The sequence below is a fragment of the Centruroides vittatus genome, unplaced genomic scaffold, assembly GCF_030686945.1.
Source record: "Centruroides vittatus isolate TY-2023 unplaced genomic scaffold, ASM3068694v2 contig_1033, whole genome shotgun sequence".
Lineage (NCBI taxonomy): Eukaryota > Metazoa > Arthropoda > Arachnida > Scorpiones > Buthidae > Centruroides > Centruroides vittatus.
Genome location: NW_027120671.1, coordinates 1,122,372 through 1,137,760, shown reverse-complemented (window position 1 = coordinate 1,137,760; position 15,389 = coordinate 1,122,372). Strand labels below are relative to the sequence as shown.

Here is a 15,389-nt window from a genome sequence, read left to right as displayed (position 1 = left end):
TCCCAACTTATTTTTATCATGAAACCCTTTTCACCTTAATAAAAAATGTTGGAACCCTGCAGATATCAATGAATTAAAGCAATTCTAGATAGACACTTTACACCTAAACCAAAAGTAAAACTACAATTAAATATAATCAAAATTAATTAATTAAAATTGAAATCAAATCAATTGAAAATGAAAACAATGTTTTTAAAATCCACTTAAAAGTTGTTTTGAAATTTTCAAGTTGTAAATCAAATTTAATTTTAAATTTTCATTATTTGTGTGCAGTGGTGACAAAACATTTTGCTTTTAATATATATATATATATACTAGCAGGTAGGACAAAACTAACGATGGTGAAGATTAAGAGATTAAGATTATTACGTTATAGTCAACCTTACCCGTTTTCACAGAATGCAAGAATTGGGTCTCCCTGTTTCCAGACTAATTAGAGAATTTTTAGATGGGTCTAAAAATATGTTCAATTTCTCTCAAAAACCAAAAAACTGCATTTGCATCTTGCATGTAGCTTTCTCTTAACACTTCCATTGTTGACACTTCCGTTGTTACTTAACACTTCCATTGTTGACACTTCCATTGCTACTTAACACTTCCATTGTTGACACTTCCATTGTTACTTAACACTTCCATTGTTGATAGAAGTGTTAAGCCTTAATCCTGTCACTCTCCCCGTGGGGAGAAATTTTGAAAAATCCCTTCTTAGTGTATGTTCTCATGATGTACCCTAACTGTGTACCAAATTTCAACTTTCAACTCCTAACCGTTTGGGCTCTGTGCTGATTATTATTATTATTATCAACTCGTCTCGATTATATATATATAGATTAAAAGTATGTATGCATGTACAGTATGTATATATACAGATTTAATGATTGTATTTTTATTTATATGTTTATGTTGGATTCTTTTTAAGGTTGATTTTTAAAATGATTTTCTAGCTTTAGTTTGTTTTACTGTTTTATGTTTTCCATTACCTTGTCAAACATTATATCATGATTTTGGTTCATTCTGTTACCAATAAATCGGTCCCCACTGTTTATTAAATCTACAAATAAGTTTAGCATGATGTATTTAGTCTTGGATTGAGTCTTCATATTGTCATACAAGGACTCCATCTGAGACTAGAACAGTTACACCTCAACTCCTAAATCTGCATCAGCACATTCATGTGTCACTAGACTCAATGGATTTTATTATGGAACCTCAAATTTTTATTGGGTTTCAGTTGGGAACCCCTGATTTAATGGATAACACCTAGTGCTCCTGTAGCAGATTGAGAATAGAAAGTATGAAGAATCACTTATTTTTGTCTTGTGAACTTATTAACTGAAGTGATTTTTTTATAAAATAAAATTTATTGTAATCTGATATTTAATTAATGATTAAAGTGTGATTTAAGTCAAAAATTTTTTGTATGCTATATATTGGGGTGGCAAAACTTGTCATAATGGGATACCTGCATTATAAGTACAAAAGAACCACATTCTCTATTGGAATCATATTTTATACATACGTAGTTAAAATACTACATAGTTAGTACATAGTTAAAATACTAGTTTCATTGTTACGTTGTTAAAAATGCACACATGGGGATGTATGTAAGAAAGCTATTTAAAAAAAAACTGAGAAAATAGTTTAATTATAAATTTCTTTTCTTTTTATTTAAATACATTTCAATGTTTTTTTTCTGTTATTTGTAGAAGGTTTGTGGGTTTGTACTTTGGACACTTAAAGCTTATAATTTGGTTCATAACTGAAAACTCAATGCACCCATTTAGCTTTCAGTTACCTGTTCAAGATTAAGTTGTGAGTTAGAAATGTATGTACAGTAGAGCGTTGTCTGTCCAAAAGCCGATCAACCGAAACATCGATTAACTGAAAGCGTTCCAGTCGGACTGTGTTGTACTGAATCGAACGTTTTTGATACTAGATTAATTAACTTCCAAAATATAATTTTTTTGTTTTTATATTTTCCAATATATTTATTTTGTTTGTACAAAATAAAGAAATAATTTTTAACGATTTAATAGCCACAATTATTATTTTAAAAAATTTACATTAGGCTTAACATCGACGAAAATTCAACGCGAAGCGATATGCAATGAAGAAAAATTTCAACATGGGATAGGTTAATATAATTTTTCGTACATAATTGGTTATGTGAAAAATAAGTTATCCAAACAACCCCAGTCCCCAATTGATTCGGATAAATGACGCTCTACTGTATTATATTATGTAAAAGTCAGCAAATTTACAAAAATGTTAAATATGTGTAAGTAGTATGTACCAAGTTTATTTTAAAAAAATTTTGAGTATATGGGAGCTGCAGTAAGGGTCTACAAGAACAATATATCACTTGTGAGAAGCAGCAGTTTGGCTGGTGGGTATATATAAATTTTTTGTACAATCTTTAAATTTGTTTGAACAAATATATATATATATATATGTTTATAGTATTAATCTAGTATTTTGTTTTTTCCCTTGCAAAAGCAACAGACTGTATCAATAAGTTGTTATATTTGGCAATATAAGAGGATTACATTAATGATTTACTTAAAACATCGATTTAATATTTTAAGTAAATACAATAAAAGTTTATTAAATGCACAAATTTTGTAATAATCAAATATAGCCTTAGTAGCAGCTTATTTATTTGGAGAAAGTACCTGGTAATGTGAAACAACTGCAAGTTCTGTAAAAAATATAATAAACAATAATTTGTTTTGTTGGATCAGTTTTGACCCAGAAGTATTTGAGAAAAACTTGGGTAAATCAAGTACAGTACATTGTGAGGAGAGACAAGTGAATCAATACAGTAGCTATGTCACCTGAATGACATAGCTACTGTACTGTCACAATGACTAGATGTTATTTAAACAATCTATGACTATTGAAACCACTCCTAACTATCCTGCCCTACTAAAAAAATATCTTTCCACACCTCAGTCATCCATACATGTGACATTTCTAATCACTATTGAAGAGTTGAATTTTCATAGTAAAAAAAGTAATGACAATAAACTAACAACAAACACTGGACTTGAATCATACATTTCACTCTTCTTCAAAATTCTACCTTGGAAAACCTTAAAAACTATACATTTATTAATAATAGGTCTTATTTCCAAGCATTTGACAACATTTCAGTCTTTGCTGTTAGTTACCTCAAAACTCCTTGTATGTATTAATTTCAAAATTTCTTCTTTCTCTTATTTTTTCTAACATTCTCACCCCATCACACTGAACCTTGCTCTCTTTATTAAGGGGTACTTGACACAGTATAGTAGTGATATTTTCTGTCCTGATGTTCTTTTATGCTTCTCTATTTTTTTATTGATATTTTTGTTGCCCCTATATACATGCCTAAGTACATTTTTATAATTATCTGTATCAAAGTCAGTTTTTTCTTTACAGAAAAGGAGCACGACATATGCATTTTGGATTGAAGTTTTAATATACAATTCCTCTTCAGTGTTACTATATAGAACCTAACTTTAGTTATTACAAATGTTTAATAAAAAACCTTTCATTTTTTAATATTAATAAAACCAAGAAAGGATAATCATTCCAATTGCATTTACAGCGTGTTCTTTTACTCCCGTATCATACAAATGTAGGTGGTATTGGATGATAAGAATATAAAATACATTATATTTTTACAGGGCTCCTAAAAGTAAAGATATACTTAACTAAATTAAACCAAAACCAGATTACATAAATATTACAAGAAATTAAGTAAATTAAACTTACATTTTTAACTTTTCTACAAATCAAAGCTATTAATGGTATTATACAATGAACAATGATTAAAATTGTATTACATCTCCTTCGGTTAAAATGCAGTTAAAAAACATACAACTATAAAAATAATGCTCAGTTAACTGTTATAAAATTACTATGCGGGATTAGTTTGTATTAAGTACATTTTATTTTATGACATCATAGCATTTGTAACAAATTTGTATACCTTCAGAAGTGTTCAATAGATTCTCTTTTTGTGGAAAATTTTTAATTGCATTATGTTCATTAAACTTTCTTTTATAAATGTCTGTATCATTATGGAGGATCTGAATGTTTCATCTATTAATTGTACATTTTTTATCGTCTGTATGGGTATACCATGGTGATTGTGCATATCTCAACTGAATTGCAGCTTCGTGTTCTTTTGACACAAATATCTGAAATTCTACCTGTTTCCCCTATATGTTTTGGGAATCACATGTTCATTCCAATTTATATATTATTCCTCTTTTACATAAGTCATTCAAAGACAATTGATTTGTTTTGTTATTTTTTTATCATCATATGTTGCATTTTACTATTGATATTTATAATTGAAGCTAAAGTTATTCCAAAATTTTTAACATATCTAGAACACTTTTCAAAAATATTTTTTTATATAAGAAATTTATAATATTTGTTTTCATTAAACTGTTTTATTTTAAATCTATTTTTCTTATATATTTGTGAAACCATTGTTAAGGTAATTATTGGAAATAAACTGTTTGTTTGGTTTTTTTACCGTTATTTGCCGATCTTTCATGTCCGTGGTTCTAGTATAAATTTTCTACAACTCCATTAAGTATGCATTTTCTTTAATTTTTAATGGGCAGTAAGAGTTATAATTTATAGTTTTATCAGCATTATATTCTTTTTTATAATTTATAAATTTATATTGAAACTGTGAATTAATAATCATAATGTCCAGATGATTTAATCTCTGATTAATTTTTACTTTTTTTTCAAATTTTATATTACTATGAATATTAGAAGTTATATCTAAAATATTCTCTTCATTTATTTTCTGAGTATTAAAATCTATCAAATAATTATCTGCATAGCAGACACACAAATTGATTTCATCAATAATATTTAATTTACAGTAAGTTTTACAATGTCTGCAAGTTTTGGACCTATTTTTGAACCCATACTAATTTCATCCTGCTTTTTGTAATATTCATTATTTGACTCAAAATAATTATTCTTATATGCATATTTGACTAATTCAATAAATCAGTCCTCCCGCTCTAAGTGTTTTAAAATGTTTTCTACATTTTAAAACACTTAGAGCTGGAGTTTCGATACTTGTTTATCACATCTAAACTCATTATTTTATCTGTGTAGTTTACTAATTACTTCATCTGTATTATTCATGTTGTATTTTGAGTTATGTGTTACATTTAATTTCTCTTTAATAAATTTCTCCAGATTATAAAGTATGGAGAAGTTAAAATTTACTAATATATGATAAGCTTCTGTTTGTTTATGGTTTTTTCTCTAATACCTAATTTAGAGGTTCTATTGTTACTATCATCTGTTATCATTCTCTTATCTATGTCATTGATTAAACCTTTTTAATGAAGTTCATTTATTATTTTGAGTAGAACTTTTTTAATTTTAATTCCAGGGTTACCTTCTAATTTTAAAACATTATTAATTTGTTCCTTTAACTTATCTATTAACCATTTTCTTAGTAACTATCACTAATTGCTTAGCTTTATCAGCTTTAATAACAGTTAAATTATTTGTTAATAAATATTTTTTTAACTTTCTTTAGTATAACTATTGTTTTATTCTGTTTTTACATTCTTGTTTGTGTAATAAATTATTAGCAACTAAATCTGTTATATTTGTTTTCTCTTCTTAAAATCATAAGCCAAAAACCTCATTGTGTATTGAGAAATTATTATATTAGTTTTATTAATGGTTTTTAAACTAAACATTTGTAATAACTAATGTTATGTTCTATACAGTAACACTGAAGAGGGATCGTATATTTAAAGTTTGATCCTAAATGCATATGTCATACTCCTTTTCTGTAAAGAAAAAATAAAGCTGATTTGATCAGTTGTAACTAGAGTTTTTTAATAACCGGAGAAACCGCAAATGCATGTCAAATTTGGCGTATAGAGGATATAACATGTTAATATTTCAGTTTCCCGTAGAGAAGTTGTTTTTCTAAGATGATCATGAACCAATGCATGGCTTGATTCAACAACTCTTAGACTGTACAGTTCTCTACAGTTGGAATTTAAACTAGTTTTATACTGAATCAAAATTTGTTAAACATTTAAATATTTCACTTCAGATAACAATAGCTACTGAATTTTATAAATAAATATATGTGATATTTATGAGTCTTTCAATAAAGACTATCTGAAAAAAGAGTGAATTGAAGACTAATACAAAATTTTTAAAAGGTGTTTCCACACAATTAGGACACAATGAATGTAAAGTCAGAACAGACATTCTTTTATAGATTATGTAATTTTTTAATGGGGGCTATAAATTTCTAAATTTCTCATATTTTTATTAATTTGTGTAACAAAAATATACTATTATTGCAATTCTATCAACAATTTGGAAGTGTTCTTATCTTGTTTAAACATTTTAGTTAAAAAAATATTTTTTTATTAGCCTTTGATAGGTTGCAACCCATATTTAAATTACTTTGTCACATTCCCAGGGAAATCCTGATTATTAATTTGATTTTATTCACTAATTTCTTGTAAACAGACTATTACATTCACTACTATAGGCATTCCTAGACCTCTTCTCTCTGATTGTTCAAGTCTCCTCTCTTAAACACTTACGTGCAGCATTGTTGTGCGTGGAAGTTTGTATGAGAATATTGCACTTTTCAGTGCAACATATTTGGAGTGGGGCAGAAGAATACTGTTTAGATACAGGGTCTTTTTCCATATAATTCCAGATGATTCACCACTTGTTACTTTCATCTGTAGTGGAAAGATGACTACATTCTATATCCAGATGTTCTGATCCTCTTTGTCTTTCATATCTGAAATATCAGGCAGCATTTCATTGTCATCTTTGTTGAAATATGACATTCATCCATTGCATCTCTGTATGAAAAATAATAGAACCAAAAGTAAAACTGTAGAAACATAGAACCAAGACAAGAAAAAAAGCTAGTGAAATCATGAGCAATGTATAAAATTAAAAAATATCTGTAAAATTATTTGGAAAATTGATATGCTAATGTGGAGATGCTAAGTGCAGAGCAGTTGGGAATCTAAATAAGTGCAAAAATAAGTAAATAAAAAAAGGCAATCTATCCCTCTCTCTCTTTTATGATATGAAAATACCAATAACCTACATTTTCTACTGCTACACTCAAAATATAAAGCAAAGTTGTAAATTCAATTATTTTAAAGAAAAGAATTTGTAGATTCATATTACATATACATATTATAGTCAAAGTTTCAGCCTTCTAATGTAATTAGAAGTGGATGAAATTTGAGTTGCAAGATTTGAGGACATCATACAAAGTAAGTTAAATAAAAGCACTTAAAATATCATATGCCATAGAACATGTGACAGTATTCCTTACATTTATTCTTCACATGATTGAGAAACTGACTGAAAAAGATGTTTTTACCACAATTTTCACATCTGTAGAAATAGTACAGGTAGGAGAATAGATGACATATTAAATGCAGATGATAAAAGATCTGTTAAAATATTGCAATTAAATGAAAAATGAAATTCCCAGAACACAACCCAGAACAGTTTAAATATAGTTTTGAATGTTTGCTGGATAAAACTTATCCCATCTGTGTTGATTATGATAAAAAGATTATAAAACATGCAATAAATAATTCATATGAACTAAATACATAATATTTTTTTGTTTTTCTTATAGGTTCGAGCAGATGTCTTAGCTGCCTTACATAACAATTTTTTACAAACATTGAACCAAGCGTGGAACGATCATCAAACTAGTATGGTAATGATTAGAGATATTTTAATGTATATGGTAAGTATTTCTTTTAAATTTAAAAGACCCTACAGTGTAATTTAAAATGGAAAATCATAGTCAAAAAAGATACATATATAAATATTTCATAGACATGTTTATTGACTTTGATCAACTAACTTAACACTTTCTGGTGTGAGATATGGGAATGACTTTTGACTCAGCAATATACCCCTAGCTCTATCTATTGACAAAATTTTAAGATTGAAATTTGAAATTGGTATTGCAGTTTTGTGACTTTTGTTAAATTTTTTCACAACAAAATGTTTTTCCACCATTATTGTTCATTGACGTTATTACTATTATTAAATAATTGAATGTTTAGTTCTTTAAAATTTAAATACAAATAAATATGAAGATCAAATTATTGCAGATTAATGCACTTTTTTATAGTGTGCAAATTTGCATATTTACTGGAGTGCATATAAATGAAACATACTAAAATTTCATTGCCTACCTCATCATATATCTTTGTCAAAGGACAGAAAACAATAAATAGACTGATGATAAACAATTATCCAATCAAAATCAAGCACACATTTTTCAAATGGCACAATTATAAATAAAGGCTAAAAAATTGGTTTTTGCATTTGTATACATTATATTTATATTATGAACAATCAAATCTGTATCAACAAATACTTATTATATATCAAATTAAATGGGGAAAAATGATCTTTAATATAGCAGTAATGTTCAAAATAACCAGTCGGGTTGACAAAACACAACGTTTATATTGACAAAACAAACATACAAAATAAATACAAAATAACGTTTACAACTAGGTATTCACAATACACTAATCTAAGTTACGACCGACTATGTTCCGTACAAGTTTGTTGGAAGGACACCTTACGACCTCCGCTAACAGACTTAGTACTCGCAACACCTCTGAGTCAGGAAAAGTTTCTGATAGTCCAACGGGAGTCCACTTACACCAGGTTTCAGCAAGGTCCCAAAGAGAGATCCTTTTCCCGCCGAAAACTGCTTATTATATAGTAGCCGATGTTCAAATTCTCCGCCAATCAGGTTCGATGTCTTCATAAAGTCCGGCCAACAGCCATTCTCCGACAGCCAATCGTCGATTCAAACCACAACGGCTTTCCCAATGGATTTTCTCTAATGGTTCTTCCATAACAGCTATGATTTTGAATTACGAAAGTTTCCGTTATCTTACAAACAGCGGGAATCGCGCCTGGGCGATTCCATCCACTATAATAGACTAGTCATAAAAACTATAAAGTTATTTGTTTTCAGACATGCAAGATTTTAAAAATGGTCAACAAAGATCAGTCCACAGAATTATGGCACCTAAAGTGTTAAAAGCATTACAATAAACTTTTATGTCCATTAGTGATATCATACTAATTTACATAACTTTTTACAAATTGTAGATGGATAAATTTATACTGTATATATATAAGAGATTGAATATATTTATAATTTTTAGTATTATATCTTTATTTGTTTGTATAGAAAAACATGGGAAAAAAATTTACAGCCTTTATTTCTATTTTCAGGATCGTGTATATGTTCAACAGAATAATGTAGATAATGTGTATAATTTGGGTTTGATAATTTTTCGAGATCAAGTTGTCCGCTATGGATGTATTAGAGACCACTTACGTGAAACTTTGTTAGATATGGTAATGAGAGAAAGAAGAGGAGAAGTAGTAGATAGGTAAAATTTATATAGAATATTAAAAATAAATTGTATATTAAGAAGAATATAACTAACAACAGCTCAAAACATTAATCAGTCTTTATCTATATTAATAAAAATTATTAACTGTACTTAGTCTGTATCTCCAATTATTTTTCAAGTAAATGATTTGACTAATAAAGGGTAATTAATAAATTAAATAAAGATAAAGTAATAAAATATTTGGCTAATATAAAATGAGTAGACGTCAGGTGCAGTTAATACTAAAAATAATCTGCTTTTCCAAATGCATATTATTTAGAGTTTTTAAAACAAACTTATGTAAGTTTAAATAAATTAATGAAATGCTATATTCATTTTAAATGACTAAAATAAAGGTTTATAGCTATATTTTATATCAGTTGTTTAATCTAAATTACATACATTAAAATGGAAACTGCTAAGAAAATATTTTTAAAAAATGAAAGTAATTGAAAGAAAAGTCATCCCAAGCCCTTATAGTGGATCCTTAAGAAAATTAAGGACCTCACTGTATGGACTTAGGATGGTTTTTCTGTCTAAAATTATGGATTATTATTATTTTGACAGTTAATAAATTTTATGGTTAAACTTTAATTTTTATTTAAGAAAATAAATATCTACTAATTTATGCACTATTAATTTTTTATTTATTGTATATATTATATATTACAAACAATGAAAATATCAAATAAAATGTATAATTTTATATTTTGCTAATATAAAATACAGTAGAGCGTCGATAAGTGGAACCAATTGGGGACTGGGGTCCTTCCAGTTAGTGATTTGTTCCACTTTTCGACTTTGTACGAAAAAATATATTAACCTGTCCAATGTTCAAATTTTTCTTTGTTGCGTATAGCTTCCTGTTGAATTTTTCTCCGTTGCATGTCGCTTCGTGTTGAATTTTCATCGCTTTTAAGCCTAACGAAAATTTTTATAATAATCATCGAGGCTATCGTAAGGCTATTCTTCATTTTGTACAAACAAAATAAATATATTAAAGAATATAAAAAACATGAAAATTATACATTAGAAGTAAATTTAGTATCAAAAACGTTCGATTCAGCACGACACAGTCTGACTGAAAATCGTTCCACTTTCCGGCCATTCCACTTACCGACGTTCCACTTATCGACGCTCTACTGTATTATTTATTATATTTTTACTACTAAATTATAGTTACTATAAAATTTAATAATACTTTCATCAAAACTGTGTAAAATTAAATTTAACTGAACTTAAAATAATTAGGATATAAAAATAAAATGTATTTGTTAATTTGATTAAATTATTTTTGATCAAAATGGTTTTCTGTAATATTGCAAATAATGAATTGAGTTGTAATGGGGTTTATAAATATATTTAATTTTATTAATTTAAGTTATAATTTTGATTCTTAAAGTTTTTCCCCTCTCTTCTTTTTTTACAGACTTGCGATTAAAAATGCTTGTCAAATGCTCATAATTCTAGGAATAGACTCAAATGCAGTATATGATGAAGATTATGAAAGGCCTTTTTTAGCACAGTCTGCTGAATTTTACAGAGTAAATTTAAGATATTTTTTTAGATTAATTGAATTAACAATGAAATTATTTTTTTCTGTAACAATTAATATTATCAATTTAATGTAATTATTTGTCACTTAATATTTTTTAAATAGTTTAAATGAAATATTAATTTTTAAAAATTGATTAATTTATTTGTTATAATTATCTGTAAATGGGACGAGTTCAAATAACATTATAGTTTTTAATATAATGTTATTTGAATTTATATCAATGTAAATTTGTTGCCTTTATCTTATTCGAAACAGTAGTACACTCCATAAGTACAAGTCGTACATATATATTTAAGTTTATGAAAATTTTATGATTTTAATTTTTTGATATTCGGCGGCTTGAATACGATTGTACACTTTCCAATTTGCGACTAAATCTGCGGAACACTTGGGAGATGCTTACGGAACACCAGTTGGGAACCACTGACATATAGTGATCTTTCACTTATATACCTCTCATTTAAGTGACTCTCAGTTATGAGATGTTTTTCACTGGTTTTGGCTGAAGCCTATGGGAGTTAATGTCTAAAATCTCTCAGTTAAATGACACACTCAATTCTACACCCCTACAAATGTTTCAGACTAATGTATTTTTTCCTCTGGTCTGATTACTGTTGTGATTGTCAATCACAAGAACAGAGTAAGGTCACTTTGCAATAGGTCAAACTGGTACCCAGGAAATTAAGAAAGCAGAGAGTATTATCATACTGGATATAATATCTGTTTTTAGAGAGTGGCTGCTGGCTATATGTTTAGATAAAGTGATAATGTCGTAACCCTTTAGTGACCATTGTCATCTATGTCTAGACTATTGTTGCATTCCCCTAAAACTGTTGACTAATAATTTTGGTATGAATTTTGTGTCAGGCTACAATTATTTACATGCATATTTTTCAAATTTTGACAAATTGACTTTCTCTGACATGTATTCTATCTAACTATGTCAAAGTAACCTATGGGTGGCCAAAAAAATTTCCAAAATTTACATTCTTCCAGTTTCTGCCGTGTGGAGATTTTAACAAGGAAAAATAAAGTACTGTACTTTGGCCCCGCAGGCCACTTTTGCAGCAAAACTTGGATATGCTTATTAATTTCTGGATGGCATAGGTAGCAACATTGACAGATTTAACTTTGTATTTTGAATTTAAAAGAAATAATGCTTTTAACTGAAAGGGGTAATTACAGTTATATTTTTAACATTTTTCATTCAAGTTGTCTAATCTCTCTTTTGTACAACTCTCTCACTTACACAACTTTTATCATTGGTTCCTTTAGAGTCGTATAACTGAGAGATCGCTGTATTTTAAAGTCCCGTAGAAGGAAATATAATGAGATTAAATCTGAAGAGTGTGAGGTGATCATATAGTTATATCACTATGATCGATCCAATGATCTAGAAAACAATTCAGATGGTCCCTCCTCATCATCTGAATGGTGTGAAGAGGGACCATCATCTTGTTGAAACATTTTATAGTTTTTTTTATAGTATCTTTGTTATTGTGAACATGGAATGTAATTTTCTCAAAGGGGAAAAAGATTTTTCATTTTCTTTGTATATTATAATGACCATATATTTTAACTGAACATATAGTACAAAAAAGTAGTCACTTAAGGCTATCAGATATTTGTTCCATATGTACATAAGGATTTTTATTTCTTTACTTTCCATATTGTATTAACTTTTTATGGACAAATGAAATGCACATTTGTTCTTATCTACATACTCTAATACCTTTGTCTAAATGTTTAATGAAAGAAAAATTTGTATTGGACTGGAAATCAGCATTTGTTTTATATTGACATTTGTTGCCATTTGTGAAAAATGCCATACCTTGGTATGATTACTAGCAGATGTGCAGAATGGCAAAATAGGTGCATGTTAATGAAGAACCAGGTGATAAGCCTCAGTGAATAGAACAAGTTATTTTGACAAGCTGCAACTTATGTCATTTCTCAACTTCCCCCTGGAACCATTTTTCAATATGATATGACTCCTCCCCATTTTTCAGTTTAGATAAAACAACTTCTGAATGGAATTTTTCAGATGGTAGATTGGTTCTTATTCCACTGGACTGTGGGATTTTGTGAATAATCAAGTGTATCATTTATCTGTATGTAACTTGAATGATCTGAAACAGAATCTGTCAGGCTATCACCAATGTCAAATCTCATGCTTTTGAATACATGGCTGAAGAGGAATATAAGTTGAGCATTTGGCTAAGCCATTGTTGGCACAATTATTGAATTGTGTTTAAGTGTAAAAAGTCTTCCAGAATTTTTGTACTAGAAAACAACTTTTTCATTAAATTATGTTAAGTTTTTAATTTACACTCTCTTCCTTTATTAAACTTCTATGCTAGACATCCTGTATATAAATATAAAATGTGTTTATAATATATTAAGTTATATTTTTTCAAGTTGTATTTTATAATCTGAGATAAGGGCATCTCAACATTCTACACTATATTTTATTTGATATTAAATTCAAAATTTATGCTGCATTAAGTTGCAAAGCTTGTTTTTTCCTTGGACAATTTTAATTTTTCACTTTAAGTCAAGTGATTGTTTTTACATACCTCACACTACATTATATTTCAAACAAATTTGTATACCATTGGTAAATTATTGGTATATTAAGAGAGGTCTGTTTTTGAATATTTTGCACTTTTACCAGTCTGTGTTTTGTGAAATCAAGACATTCTAAGTACAGAACATGACATCCAGAAATAGTGCCAGAATTAGCATGATAAAATAAATCATTATTTATGCTTTGTAGCAACATATTGAAAAGAAAGATGAAGTTAAATAGAAATATTTATGGCTTTTGAGAGTTACAAAGCTTATCCTGTATAATCCTGTAAAAATGTGAATATATTTGGATAAATATAGATATAGAAAAATAGATTTCTGGATAGAAATAATTAAAACACTTGTTTCCTTTTCTCTATATTGTAAATTTAAAGATTAATTGATCATACTTATTGTTTTAGATGGAAAGTCAAAAATTTTTAGCAGAAAATAGTGCATCCGTATATATAAAAAAGGTTGAACAAAGAATACATGAAGAAGCAGAACGTGCTAAACATTATTTAGGTGAAACAACGGAAAAAAGAATTGTTGAAGTAGTAGAAGAAGAACTGATTAGTAAACATATGAAAACAGTTGTAGAGGTAAATATATGTTGGCTGTCTTAAATTTAATTGTCCAGTTTCAGCTTCAGTTTTAATTAAATTTGGTCTTTGTTATTGATTTCTTATAATTTTAAATGAAAATCTTAGGAAGATCACTTACCAAATGTAATCCAATAATTTGTTATGTTTCGTCATCAAAATTGAATTCACTTTGGTAGTACAGTTGAATATGTTTAATGTTAAAAAAATAAAAATGAATTCTTAAATAGGTCATTAAAATGTTAATTTTTTTTTTTTAGAATTGCTTGTGTATTCTTGTATAAAATCTAAGTTATTATTGCAAGTAACTAATGAATGTTAGAATGAACTTATTAGAAATTATATTATAAAATACTATTTTTAATTAATAATATAATTTTATTTACTTTTAATTGAAATTAATTACAAAAATTTAGATGGAGAATTCAGGAGTTGTCCATATGCTTAAAAATCAGAAGACTGAAGGTAAATTCATTATAAAAATATTAAAGTTTAAATATCTGCTATGCACAATAATAAAATTTAAAATTGCATGAATTTCATAATATATAGCATGTATTTTTAATGAAATTTAAAATGTTTTAAGTGTGTTTAAAACATTTAAAATCTTACTAGTTTTAATATTTAACAAATTAAATAGTTGAGTAAAGAAATTAATTTGGAAAATAATGTAACTAATATTTATATTTACTCCTCTTATATAAAATTTATTTATATTGTTTTAATTTTAACATTCAAATTTTATGAATATAATCCAACTATCAAAAGAATTTAAATCTTCTATTCTTAAATAAAGCAATACATCTATATATTAACATGACATTCACTGTTAATCAATTAGCTGTATAAGAACATATTATTTTTCTAATGTAAGTGTTTTGTTTTATGTTTATAATAAAAATTTATTGTTTTTCTTATAAGAAACATTTATTGTAAAGTTTTTTGTTATGCAATTTATTACTCATATTAAAGAATATATTTTCATGAAATATAGTGTAATGCATAACATTATACATTATGTGAACATTTCATTTTTCTATTAGTTTTTATATTGATGTGCAGAAAATTCAGTTAAAATAATAATATATTTTTGTGTGACGTAATCTATAAAAAGGCACCTTAAGTCATAAGAATCAATTTTTGTTTTTTGAGTGCATCTTATTCTTATTTTATAGACTAAGATGAGTAAATGTT

At 27.3% G+C, this 15,389-nt stretch overlaps 1 protein-coding gene across 3 annotated transcripts in view; it reads left to right on the top strand.

Moving 5' to 3' along the window:
* Cul3 (cullin 3) overlaps window positions 1–15,389 on the top strand; it is an 82,282-nt gene that overhangs the window by 47,050 nt on the left and 19,843 nt on the right. For all 3 annotated transcript variants that reach the window (XM_067262521.1, XM_067262529.1, XM_067262535.1), the window contains 5 exons: window positions 7,670–7,783; window positions 9,304–9,464; window positions 10,897–11,011; window positions 14,016–14,195; window positions 14,612–14,660. In XM_067262521.1, coding sequence (XP_067118622.1) covers window positions 7,670–7,783; window positions 9,304–9,464; window positions 10,897–11,011; window positions 14,016–14,195; window positions 14,612–14,660 — 619 coding nt within the window. The remainder of the gene's footprint in view (window positions 1–7,669; window positions 7,784–9,303; window positions 9,465–10,896; window positions 11,012–14,015; window positions 14,196–14,611; window positions 14,661–15,389) is intronic.